This window comes from Medicago sativa, chromosome 7 (assembly GCF_051527215.1).
Source record: "Medicago sativa cultivar Bolivia chromosome 7, Bolivia_mono, whole genome shotgun sequence".
NCBI classification, from domain to species: Eukaryota; Viridiplantae; Streptophyta; class Magnoliopsida; order Fabales; family Fabaceae; genus Medicago; species Medicago sativa.
In genome coordinates this window covers 36,480,233-36,494,075 of record NC_140755.1, presented here as the reverse complement: position 1 = coordinate 36,494,075, position 13,843 = coordinate 36,480,233, and the positions used below count along the sequence as shown (strand labels likewise).

Sequence of the window (13,843 nt, the reverse complement as noted above, 5' to 3'; positions counted from 1 at the left end):
TCCGACCAACAAGTGTCACTTACATTTACCCATAATTCCATCACCTTAGGTATTTCTGCAGTTTACGCATCTACTTGTTATGTGCGTAGAAGAATGCTTTGGAAGGACCTAATTAATTGCCACACCCAGTTTGATATTCCCTGGTGCACTTTAGGAGATTTCAACGCAATAATTGGAGCACATGAGCATAGAGGAGCCACACCTCCTGCTTCTTTACCCATGGCCGAGTTCTTAAGCTGGTCCAACACAGACAACTTTCACCATCTACCCACAAGAGGAGCATAATTCACCTGGGCAAATGGGAGACATGGAAGAAGATATACATAAAAGAGGTTAGATAGAGCTTTGTGTAACAATCAGCTGCTGGATAGTTGTTCATCTATTTCTGCCTCAACATTGATCAAGCAACAATCAGACCACTTTCCCATCCTTTTGGAGCTGAAAATGAACGAAGAAACTCATCCCCATCAATTCAAATTCCTCAAGACGTGGACTCTTCATGATGAATGCAAAAACTTAGTAGCATCTAGCTGGAATGAAAGGTATGTTGGCTGCGCTATGTTTGTGCTCTCACAAAAACTTAAATCCCTTAAATCAAAACTCAAAACCTGGAATAGGAATGTATTTGGCAATGTTCATGAGTTGGTCAAAAATGCTGAAACACATCTGCAATTTATCCAAAACCAAATAGACACCTTAGGACACACAGATGACCTCCTAGATCAACAAAAGCTTGCCCAGTTAAACCTTGATACTGCCCTAGCCAAAGAAGAATGTTATTGGAAGGAGAAAGCTAATGTGAAATGGCATGTCGAAGGTGACAGAAACACCAAATTTTTCCACAGAACAGCCCAAATCAAATCCAAAACAAACAAGATCACATCGTTGAAGGATGGTGAACAGCTGCTTACTGAACCTGATCAAATCAAAAATCATATAACTAACCACTTTATGAATTTGTTTTGTTTTTCTTCTGTTTTGCAGGATAGCAATTTGGTGGAAGAAGTTATTCCAAATCTGGTGACTGAGTCAATTAACAACATGCTTACCCTTATGCCTACTTTGGAGGAAGTTCGCAATGCGGTCTTTAAATTAAACAAAGATGGCGCTCCAGGTCCGGATGGGTTCGGTGCAGTTTTCTTTCAAACCTATTGGGATATTATCAAGAATGACGTGCATAAAGCTGTTCTAGAGTTTTTCACCACAAGCTGGTTGATGCCAAACTACAACGCCAATACTCTCATTCTCATTCCAAAGTCACCCAATGCTGATACAATCTCACAATATAGGCCCATTGCGCTTGCAAATTTTAAATACAAGATTATTTCAACAATATTAGCAGACAGAATTGCCACAATCATGCCTTCTATCGTCTCTCCTCAACAAAAAGGGTTCATTCAAGGTCGTCAAATCAGAGACTGCATCTGTCTTGCTTCAGAGGTTATAAATCAATTGGATAAAAAAGCCTATGGAGGTAATCTCGCCTTCAAAGTGGACATTGCTAAGGCCTTTGATACTTTAGAATGGCCTTTCCTTCTTAAAGTTCTCCATGCATATGGCTTCAACAACAAATTTTGCAATTGGATACAAACAATTCTTGAATCTGCAACCTTGTCAATTTCCATCAATGGCTCGCAGAATGGTTACTTTAAATGTAAAAGAGGGGTTAGACAGGGTGACCCTTTGTCCCCCCTCTTGTTTTGCATAGCGGAAGATGTGCTTAGCAGATCCATAACAAGTCTAGTTGATCAAGGAAAAGTTAACTTAATCAGTAGCTCCAGATTTCATAATTTTCCTTCACATGTTCTTTACACTGATGATGTGATGATCTTTTGTAAGGGAAACATTTCATCTGTGAATGCTTTGAAGGACCTCTTCATTGCATACGCGGGTATTTCTGGTCAACACATTAATCCCTCTAAATCCACCATTTACGCAGGCTCTATATCAACAGGAAGGCTGAATCATTTGGTTAATCATCTCGGGTTCCAAGCAGGTGAGACTCCATTCAACTATCTGGGAGTGCCAATCTTCAAAGGTAAGCCCAAGACTTCGCATTTAAGAGCTATTGCTGACAGAATAAAAATCAAACTTGCTACTTGGAAAGCTTCATTGTTATCTATGGCCGGAAGAGTTCTTCTGGTTAAATCCGTCATTCAAGCGATGCTTGTTCACAGTATGTCAGTATATTCTTGGCCTATTTCCTTATTGAAGGAAATTGAAAAATGGTGCAGGAATTTTATATGGAGCGGAGACATTGAGAAGAGGAAAATGGTTACTGTGGCATGGAAAAAGCTTTGCAAGCCTATGGATGAAGGAGGTATTGGCCTAAGATCTCTGACATCTCTTAATGAAGCTTCAAATTTAAAGCTAGGGTGGGATTTGCTAAACTCTTTGGAGCCTTGGGCTGTTTCTTTAAGAGGTAGAGCTCTTTCAAACAGAAAACCCGTGGCTTATCACATTTACTCATCTCTATGGAGTAGTATGAAACGTGAGTATTCTTTAATAACTGACAACTCTAGTTGGCTGATGGGGAATGGTGAAAATATTTACTTTTGGTCCGATAGTTGGTGTGGTATGACAATTGGTGAAAGACTTAATGTTCCACCTCCTATTGTAGCTCAACTCTCTTCAAGAGTTTCTGACTTTATCACAGACCATAAATGGTGTATTCCTTCCACTCTTCAAGCGATGTTCCCTCATTTGATTCAGGTTCTTGATCAAATTGTTATTCCAAAAGTCCACTTGGAGGATAAACTTGTCTGGAAGCATACTAGTACAGGTTGTATGTCTCTCAAGGAAGCTTATTTTCATAAATCCCAACCAGGTCAGAGAATTCATTGGGCAAAAAATATCTGGAGTCCTGACATTCCACCATCCAAGTCCATGATGGCTTGGAGATTCATGCACGATAGATTACCTACTGATGAGAAGATGAAGGAGAGAGGGAATAACATGGTTTCTATGTGCACCAATTGCAAATCTGCTGAAGAAACTTCAACTCATTTATTTTTGCAGTGCTCCTTCGCTTCGAAATTGTGGAATTGGTTGTCTTCTATTCTAAATTTCCCCCTGATCTTTAATGAAGCATCTGATATATGGAAATTATGTGACAGGAGATGGACTCCGCAGTGCAAAATTGCCATTACTGCTTGTTTAGTGAATATTATCAACAACATATGGTATGCTCGTAATCAAGCAAGATTCCAAAATAAAACCATTCACTGGAAAGTGGCGATCAACCTTATATTATCTAGCACTGCTTTCTCTGGAAATCACACAAAGAAAACTGCTGCTGTAGACATGACAGAATTCAAGATTCTCAAAGCTTTGAAGATTAATATTCATCCTCTCAATGCTCCTACCATCAAGGAGGTGATTTGGGCTCCTCCGATTACTTCATGGCTGAAGGTAAACACAGATGGTGCAGTCACAAGGAACCCTTCAAAAGCCGCCTGTGGGGGTATTTTTAGATCCTCTGAAGGCTTCACAAGAGGATGTTTTGCTCAAAACTTATCTACAGAATCAGCCTTCATTGCTGAGATCTTTGGAGCAATCTTAGCTATAGAAATAGCACATCACAATAATTGGAATCAATTATGGCTTGAAACGGATTCAATGCTCCTGCGGCTAGCTTTCAAGAACTCTCTTATGATTCCTTGGTCTCTCAGAAACAGGTGGGTAAATTGCATGGAGGTTACAAAAAGCATGAATTTTATGGTGTCTCATATTTATAGGGAAGGTAATGGTTGTGCCGATGCCCTAGCTAATATAGGTTTGGATTTAACTGGTTTTGTTTGGTGGCAAGATGCTCCCAACATAATTAGTGATTTTAAAACACTATCACCAATTTGAGTGATTAAGCAATTTTAGGAATCCCTAAAAAAAGTATTTTAGAGAATTTTAGTGATTAAGTTTAGGTCTCATTTTGTAAACCATTGAAAAGAGTCTCAATTGATTGTCAATAAGTTTTTTTTTTATGGATTCTAATAACAACATAAAATGCCTATAAAAACAGCATTAAATGTATTTTCCTTAAAAGAAATATATTAAACACTGATTTTCAATACAACAAGTAGAATAGACATAAGAAGTCGATGCACAAGTTTTAAATTTAAAAAACTATGATCATTGAAGACGCGATGCTTCCCTCTGCTAGGGTTCCACAGCGCTGATCTTCTTCTCCTTGCCTTCAATCAATCGATTTTGGACTGTCCCTTCCAATTGAATTGGTGCAATCGTGATTACACCTTGGTGTTACAAAGATTGAATCACACTAAATTCATCATTAGGGACTTTTCACCATTGATTCCCTCTCCCTCATCAATTTCACCTAAACTGCACTTGTATACTGACTGTTTCCATCAGTTTTTCTGTCATGCCGTTCGACTGGCAGGCAGAGCTAACGACAGCTGCACCATCCATGGCTGCGCCATCTCCCATGGAAATCCCTTCAGTTACTGCGACTCCAGCAGCCCAATCACCACCGAAATCTTTTGCACAAGCTCTGGTGGCATCGCACAGTAAAGTCACCAATGATAATCTACTGCGACCTACAATACGTGGAGATACTCTTTCCATTCGTATTACTCAGCCACTATATGAAAAGGGGGTAAACTTCTGTAAGAGAAACCTTCGTGGAAGGTTGGTCCTCAGCAAAGGAGATAAGCCGTATGCATCGAAGGAAATTGAGGATAAGCTTAGGAAACAATGGAAGACTGCTGCACCTTGGTCATTGCTATCTTTAGGTAGGGGCTTATATGAATTCTTTTTTGCCAATGAATCTGATATGCACAACGTTTGGGCAATGGGAACTTTAAACTTGAAGCCGGGGGTTTTACGATTATTTGAATGGACTGTGGATTTTGATATGCATAACCAGAGAAACACACATGCGCAAGTTTGGATCCGACTTATGGCACTGCCACAAGAATATTGGATGGAGCAGACCTTGCGAGAGATCCCTAGCGCGGTTGGCACACCGCTGGTTCTTGACAATGCAACACTGAAAAGACTCTTTGGACACTACGCCCGTATACTTGTCGACATTGACTTCTCCAAAAGAATTTTTCATGAAATTATTGTGGAAAGGGAAGGTGCTTCTTATCCTGTGGAAGTTGTTTATGAACGGATATCGGATTTTTGTTCGCATTGTCAGACACTTGGACATGATGTTACTAACTGTCGTTGGTTGTACCCAAGGAAGGATGTCATGTCTAAAGATAAAGATGCAAAAGGGAAGACGCAGATACCGGTCACAAAACCTCAGTGGGTGCCTACGAAAGAGAATCCATCTGGTATAGGTTCATCCAAGGCTTTTGCAGAACCCTCGCCGACAGAGCCACAAACAAAGATGCCCGCTGCTAATGCCTCTTCATCTGCGGCTCCAACACCAACTCAGACACTTCCTTGCGTGTCCGAGGAGATCCCCCAAGGTTCATTACCTTCACACCCTATGTTGGAGCTAGTTTCCCCTGTTGATGTACACGATGACGTGTTTTCGGAAGATGTGGACCATGTAAATTCTGAGTCGCGGGAGGAGTTGGAGGTTCCCTGCGCTCAGAAGGAACCTGAGACACATCCATCATCGGATGTTCATAATGATGAACATTCTTTGGCTGTTGATTTGGAGGTCTCCGCTTCTGCTAGGGAGACGTCACCAACTCAGCAATTTGAAGCGCACGATGACGTGCAAAGCAGCCCCCAAGATAACCCCCTTGTTGTTAGATCCATTCCAGATGACACTGCCACTTTTTTGGAAATGGAACGTCTTGTCCAGCAGAGTTCCATGGAGGAAAATACGGGGACTGATAATAATGGAGACAGAACGTTGACCGTTTATCATAGTAATCTAACTGTTCAACATGACTTGGACCTTTGGATGCGAGTTCGTGAGTATGATAAAGCCAATGCAGAAGCACCATTCATTCCAGTTTTGTCTCGAAAACAGAAGCAACAAGTTAAGAAAAATCTTCAGATTGGTAAGCCACCGCCTTATAAAACCCGCTCTCAGGGAGGTTCTAACTCAGGTGATCAATGAATATTTTTTACTGAAATGTACGCGGTTTTGGTAACTCAGACACTAAAATCGCTCTAAAAAAATTTTATTTGTCTCATACGCCTTATATTATTTTTCTTGCGGAGCCTATGATAACATTTATACAAGTCCCTTCCTGGTACTGGCATAGCATTGGTGTTAGTAAATATTGTACAAATGTTAGAGATGGTTTGATGCCGAACCTTTGGGCTCTTTGGGGTTCGGATATCACTGCTTCTGTTATTTTTGTATCGTCTCAGTGTATTGCTCTAGAAATTACTTGGCAGCAGTCTCCTATTTATATAGCGGCGGTCTATGCCAGCAACTCTCATATTACACGCCGTCAACTCTGGGCGGACCTCACTAATCTGCAGGGTTGTTTTCAGGGGCCTTGGTTGTTTGTTGGGGATTTTAATGCGGTGCTGGGGGCTCATGAAAAAAGGGGTCGACATCCTCCTTTGCGTGTGTCATGCTTTGATTTTGCACATTGGACTAATGCTAATTTATTGACTCATCTTCCTACTTCAGGTCCTATATATACATGGCATAATGGTCGTTTTGGTTTGGAAAATGTTGCCCTTCGGTTGGATAGGTGTATCTGTAATGATGATTGGATTTCTTTCTGGCGGCTCAGTAGTTGTAGTGCTTTGGTTCGTCATCAGTCTGACCACCACCCGCTCTTGTTGTCTCTTGATGTCAATGTGGTTCAGCATGTGGTTCCTTTTATATTTTTTAAAGCTTGGTCAGAACATGAGGATTGTCGTGGTCTGGCGAGTGAGAACTGGTCCAAAAATGTTCGTGGTAGTGGCATGGTTTGTTTACAATTGAAATTGAAAAATCTAAAGTTAGCTTTCAAGTCTTGGAACCGCATTGTTTTTGGTGATGTAGATAGGCAGGTTCGGTTGGCTTTAGAGGAGGTAAATCGCATTCAACTTTTGATTGACTCTGAAGGTTTTTCAGATGATCTTTATGTTCAGGATCTCGAGGCTCAGTTGGTTCTCACCAAAGCTTTGAATTATCAAGATATTTTATGGAAGGAGAAAGCAAGAGATCAAAATTTTATTCATGGGGATCGTAACACTTCCTACTTTCACAAACTTGCGAAGTTCAGGGCAGCCGCCAAGCCTATCACTCTTCTCTATAATGGAGATACTGTTATTACGGATCCTGAGGATATTGAGGTACATGTGCTCAACTATTTTACATCCATTTTCAGCATTGATAATAACTGTGTTCAAAATGATATGCTGGACCGCTCTGTTCCTTGTTTGGTTACGGAGGAGGATAATCATAGCCTTCTCAGGCTCCCTTTGCGTGACGAAATTCATAATGCCGTGTTTGATTTGAATGGGGATGGTGCTCCCGGCCCGGATGGTTTTGGAGGTCACTTTTATCATACTTTTTGGGATATTATTGAAAAAGATGTCATTCATTCGGTTCAGGAATTTTTTATTACGGGTACTCTCCCTCCTAATATAAATTCCAATATGCTTGTTCTTATTCCTAAGGTAACAGGGGCGCAGGCAATGGGTGACTTTCGTCCAATTGCGCTTGCAAATTTTCAGTTTAAAATTGTTACGAAGATTTTAGCTGACAGACTCTCTATTATTTCTATGCGCATCATTTCTCCGGAGCAGCGAGGTTTTATCCGTGATAGGAATATTTCAGAATGTATTATTCTTGCTTCAGAGGCCGTTAATTTGATTGATAAAAGGCAGTTTGGCGGCAATGTGGCTTTGAAGGTCGACATTAGAAAGGCTTTCGACATGTTGGATTGGAATTTTTTGGTTGCGGTGCTCAAAAAATTTGGCTTTTCAGTTGTGTTTACTGATTGGATCCTTGCTATTTTGCATTCAGCTAGACTTTCTATTTTGGTGAATGGTAAGGCAGTGGGTTTTTTTACTTGTTCTCGTGGTGTCCGTCAGGGGGATCCGCTTTCTCCGCTTCTCTTCTGTATTGCTGAAGAGGTTCTTAGTAGGGCGATTTCTATGGCTTCTGCTGCGGGCAAAATTGTGCCTATGTTTTATTGTAGTGGGACTTCTATTCCTACTCACATTTTGTATGCAGATGATGTTCTAATATTTTGTGCAGGTACTAAACAAAATATTAGATGCTTGCTGAAAATTTTTAGTGACTACTCTGAGGTGTCGGGGCAGATTATTAATAATAGCAAAAGCAGGTTCTACTCGGGGGCTATGACGACCTCTCGTTCTCAAATGATTGCGAGAATGCTTGGGTTTAGTGCTGGCACCATTCCTTTTACTTATCTTGGCTGCCCCATCTTCAAAGGCAAGCCGAAAGGTATTTATTTCAAATCTATTGTTGACAGAATAAAGGTAAAAATTGCAACATGGAAAGGGACTATGCTCACTATTATGGGACGGGTGCAGCTCATTAAATCCATTATTCACGGCATGCTTGTGTATTCTTTTCATATTTATATGTGGCCAAAGCGTCTACTTCATCAGTTAGACACTTGGATAAAAAAAATTATTTGGAGTGGCGACATTAGCACTCGTAAAGTGTGCACCGTATCTTGGAAAACTATGTGTCTTCCTTGGACAGCCGGTGGTCTGGACATTAAACCAACTCGGCTGATCAATGAATCCTTGATTCTTCATCTTGCTTGGAATTTTTTAGCGGGGGATTCTCATTGGGCAAGGCTGCTTCGCCAAAGGTTCCTTAAAAATGGCACCCCTCTTCAACACTATTTTCAATCTTCGGTGTGGAGTGGTATCAAAGAGCACATAGGTACGGTCCTTTCCAATTCAATTTGGATTGTTGGCTCGGGCACTAATGTTAATTTATGGACAGACAATTGGCTCGGTAACCCTTTGGTTGAGTTGTTACAAGTTCCGCCATCTTTTCACAAATATTTACGTGCTTCAGTGGCTGATGTTATTGTCGATGGGGCTTTTCAATTACCTGCTGTAGTTATGGCTGCTCCTGAAGTAGCAAACCATGTTGCTAAGATTGTTTTGCCAACAGCCCCGTTGCCGGATACTCTTGTTTGGATTCACTCATTCGATGGCATGTTAACTTCGAAATTAGCTTTCAATTTTCTTGTGCCGGCTGCCATTTCTTTACCATGGGCTACTTCAATTTGGAAAGCTTGCATTCCTCCTTCTTGTTCTTTTATTCTTTGGCGCATTATGCATGGGAAAATGCCCACTGATGAAAATCTTCGTCGACGAGGTTGTATTATTGTTTCTATCTGTAGTTTCTGTTTGTGCACAGATGAGTCCTCCGATCATTTATTTCTTCATTGCCCATTTGCAACAAATATTTGGTGTTGGCTGGGAGATATTCTTCACATCACTTTTGATTTGACTTCATTTGCGGCCCTCCTCACCTCATTACCGCAAAACCGGTCCTCTCAGATCCGTGATATTTTTATGGCTGCAGTGGTGCACACTCTTCACGGTATTTGGCTAGCTCGTAATTCTTTACGATTTAACAACATATTGGCTACGCTACAATCGACAAAGGTGCATATTCATGCTGCCATTAGTTTTAGTGGCAATATTTCTGCTGGTAAATGTATTGCTTCTGATGATTATATTCTGGATGCTTTGTCGGTCTCTCCCCACAACCGTCGTGTCAGAGATATGTTGTTGGTTTATTGGAAAGCACCCTCGGCCCCTTGGATCAAAGTGAATACAGATGGCTCCCTTATTGGCCCTCTTGCAGCTTGTGGTGGTCTGTTCCGCGATCACCGTGGCTCCCTTTTAGGCGCCTTTGCTTGTAACATTGGTTTATCTACGGTATTTTACGCTGAGGTCTATGGTTTTCTTCTTGCTTTGGAGTATGCAGCGCAGCATGGTTGGAGGAATGTTTGGTTAGAGAGCGACTCTACAAGTGCTCTGTTAGTTTTTAAAAACCGATCTCTGGTACCGGTTTTACTTCGAAACCGCTGGCACAACGCTTGCAACAAAGGTATACAGGTTATTACTTCTCACATATATAGGGAAGGAAATTGTTGTGCTGATTTGCTGGCTAATATGGGTCACTCGACACAAGGCTCCATTTGGTTCTCGGTGTTGCCTCAGACTCTTCAGACTGATTTCTTCTTGGACCGGAGTGGGTTCCCTCGCTTTAGGTTCCCGTAGACAGTTGTTCTCTTTTTTCTGTTTTCTGTTTATTTTTCTGTTTGGTTCCTTTTTGTTTCTTGTTTTTTTTGAGGGTTTTGGCCTAGTCCCCCCTCATGTAATATTTTTCCCCTTTTTTTAATAAAATTTCTTCTGAGTGTGGCGGCATAGGATGGGGGTTCTGCGGGGTGCCAACCTAGTTGGGATGTCGTTGCTTCCCCTTCATGCATGTCCACTCTCCTGGTTTAGCAAAAAAAAATGTTTGGTTTTAATTTTAATGGTTGCATTAAACAATTTCACAAAAATTAATTCAAATGCCTTAATTTTTTCCAATTTGATATTTGATATTGCCTTTAATAAAGAAACTACCGTCTCGTGAGTTTAAGTTAGTTGGTATAAACATTGCATTATATATGCACTGATTGAGGTTTAAACTCCGGACATCTCACTTATCCGTGAATTTTTCGCCACTAGGTTCCTTGACAAAAAAGTACTAGTAGTTCAGAAGTCCTCAACTCAATTCACGACGTAATCGAGTTTTGAACAAAAACCTCTCAACTTGTTTGTAATTTTATAATTAATTGACATTTCGACTATCTAATAAAAGGCTTATCCACTTTTGTGTGAGTTCCATAGTTATTTGCGAATTTGTCTGTCTAAAAAAAACTACCAGCAATCTAGCACCCATATTTTCAGCATCTTCTTTTCTTTCCATTAATATATGCATTAATCCGCTCAATCTCAAATTTTCACTAATTACTACTTGTGTGTGTGTGTGTGTGTGTGTGTGTGTGTTTATATATATATATATATATATATATATATATATATATATATATATATATATATATAATATTTTATCACAAAATTTCATTTGCTTTTTACCATTTTTTAAATCACAATACTCTTCTTTTTGTTTCCTATTATTCGAATATATTTTATTTATTTTTTATTTTTCTTTGTGACTATACTAACATTTGTCTCTTTTTTTTTTTCTCTCAATATTCTCCACCAAGAAAATTTCACTATCGACCATTAAAATAAAATTAGATTAAAATTTTTGCTTTAAAAATGGCAAGGAGAATATTTAAACTGCTATTTTTTTAAAAAAAATTTAGACTTATATCTTATTTAGTAAAAAAATTTATTATAAATTATTTAAAATTTTAAGGGTCAACATATTTCGCGCACAACGCGTGTTCCTACACTAGTTTTATTTTAATTTTAACTTTAGTTTTCTACATTTCAGTATTTCCTTCCGAAATGGCTGCATATATATTTTTTAGTTACATGAGGAAAAAAATCGTTGCTTATGTTATCTTGCACTAAAACACATAAATAAATAAAAAATTATTTGATTTTTTAAATACAGCTCAATGAATTTGGGAATTCACTAAAGAAACAATTTTATTTTAGGAAAATTCATTTACTACATATATACAAAAACTCCAATGATTATGGGCATTAGCTCCTATAAATAAATCAACCCTCACAATTTCACAATACCAACATCACTTTTTTCACCCTATCTTTCAAGGTTACTTTTTCTTACAAGGAAAATGGCCAAAACCCTAGCATTGTTGCTACTTTTACTCCAACTAATTACTTTCACTGCACTTGCTGAAGAGCTTAAAACTGATTTTGACAAACCTGATCGTTTTAGGCTTCCGTTTTTCAGTCCTCGTGTCCCTGTTAAGATCGATCCAAGTATCTTTGATCCAGTTAATGATCCTATGATAACTGATCCTGTTGTTAGCACACTTGATCCAAATACACCTCCTGCCATTGAAACAGATCGATTTAGGCTTCCAAGTTTTAAGCCTCGTTCACCTTTTAAACGTGCCCCTATCAGGCCTACTCCTGTTAAACCTCCTATCACTATTCAGCCTGGTCCTGTTAGGTTTGATCCTGTTAACCCTGTTGATCTAAGTACACCTCCTCCCCCGGTTTAGGTCTTGGTTTTCATTTTTGTGTTAAAATATGGTGTTCAATACGTGAACTATCACTTTTGACAAGGAAAAAAAGAGCGTGAATCATCAATAGTAATAAAGTGTGACATTATGTGTAAATGACGGCTCTTGTAAGAATTCAATATTAAATAAAATGATATTTACTGCTTTTGTTTAATTTTTTTTTGTTTTGTTTTTGTGAATGGGTTGTTTAATTTGTTTATTGTTTAATAAAAAATGATTAATTTGTTGAATTTAGTATCCTTTATCGTATGAATAATGTGTGTGGCTTCAAAAATCTCATGTCCTTCAATCTTGCAAAGCTAGAAGTACCTATAAGCTGCAAAGTTTAACTTATATTGCATGATGGGAATTAACTTTAATCACGGTGTGAACATAACATCCTAATATAAGCTAGAAGTTAATTCTTATTGGTCCAACATGTGATTAATAAGAAGCCACACACATTATTTGTCAAAAAAAAGAAGCCACATACATTACTGTGAAATATTAACCAACAGATTAATTCTTGAAATAGAGCACATCCACATAAGATTACTTAAGTTGAATCTGGACACAATCATGTAAGTTTATTTGAACAATTTGTTTCTCTATCCATTGATGATAAAAGTGAAACAGAAAGAAACAAAAATAAAACCAGTTATAACAATCCTTTTTAAGAAGTTGAATCCTCAGCAATCTACCATGTAAACTTGTGCCGATGGCGAATTTTGAAGCAAGAAGTTAATTATTCCATCGGGTATGGGTGCAGATGGTTCCAATCCTGCTTTAAACGATTTTCTTAACTTTGCAGCTTCTTTCCGCGACTTAATTTCCTGTAACTTGGCCTCCATCAGCATCTTGCGAAAACTATATGCAAGTGGTTCCCTTTTCACTTTCAATGACTTCAAGTTACCTAAGGATGGGAGCTTGATCTTCAATACATCAGAATTTAAAGAGAGAACCTAAGAAACATGGGATGATGGTGGATCAATCTTATGTGTGTCAATTGATTTTGGAATTTAGATATAAGAAAAACCTAAGAAACATGGGATGAGGGTGGATCAATCTTATGTGTGTCAATTGATTTTGGAATTTAGATATAAGAAAAAACATCTTAAAAAGAAAGTAACAATCAAAACATGCCTTTTAAAAAGATGACATGAGTCTTTTCAAACATTATTAAGATCTCGAGTTCGATTTTGTCTTTGGGTATACAACAACATTAAAATACTTAGGGAGAGTTTGCCACTAATTTAGTTACACATACTTAAGGAAGCAAAGAGTATATGATTTACACACAAAAAAAATGGGAGTTGCATAGTTTTGATAGTATTTTTTCTTTCAATAAAATACTTAGGGAGAGTTTGCCACTAATTTAATTACACATACCTAAGAAAATATTCTCTACAGTTGCGTGCAAAGAATATACGATTTAAAAAAAACATGGGAGTTGCATAGTTTTGATAGTATTTTTTCTGTCAATTATGTCCTTCATTTAAACTATTTAATTTAAATTTTTATCACTTTTATAATATTATTCAATATTTTAAAAAAATATTTGTTAAGGGTTTTACATAAAAGTATTATTGACTCCTTAAAAAAAAAGCACTATTGACAAAAATATAATGGAATACATCTATAATAATGGGATACTTTCAATAATGCTAAAAGTATTTTAGTACTTCCTCCATTTCTTTTCTTTTGATGTTTTAGGACTTCAACTTTATTTCAAAATATTTGATGTTTTAGGATTTTTAATATTTTTT

At 38.2% G+C, this 13,843-nt stretch overlaps 2 protein-coding genes across 2 annotated transcripts; both read left to right on the top strand.

The window, feature by feature from the left end:
- The first annotated feature begins 444 nt into the window (after positions 1–444).
- LOC146905982 (uncharacterized) lies at positions 445–3,855 on the top strand. Its single transcript, XM_085728701.1, has one exon. It carries the CDS (start codon positions 445–447, stop codon positions 3,853–3,855), a length of 3,411 nt encoding a protein of 1,136 aa, XP_085584827.1.
- A 523-nt stretch (positions 3,856–4,378) lies between these two features.
- LOC146905981 (uncharacterized) lies at positions 4,379–6,040 on the top strand. The gene has a single exon (XM_085728700.1). The coding sequence runs from the start codon at positions 4,379–4,381 to the stop codon at positions 6,038–6,040; it is 1,662 nt and encodes a 553-aa protein (XP_085584826.1).
- The last annotated feature ends 7,803 nt before the right edge of the window (positions 6,041–13,843 follow it).

Coding starts and splice junctions, on each gene's coding strand:
- LOC146905982 (XM_085728701.1), top strand. CDS start 445: ATGAACGAAGAAACTCATCCCCATCAATTCAAATTCCTCAAGACGTGG.
- LOC146905981 (XM_085728700.1), top strand. CDS start 4,379: ATGCCGTTCGACTGGCAGGCAGAGCTAACGACAGCTGCACCATCCATG.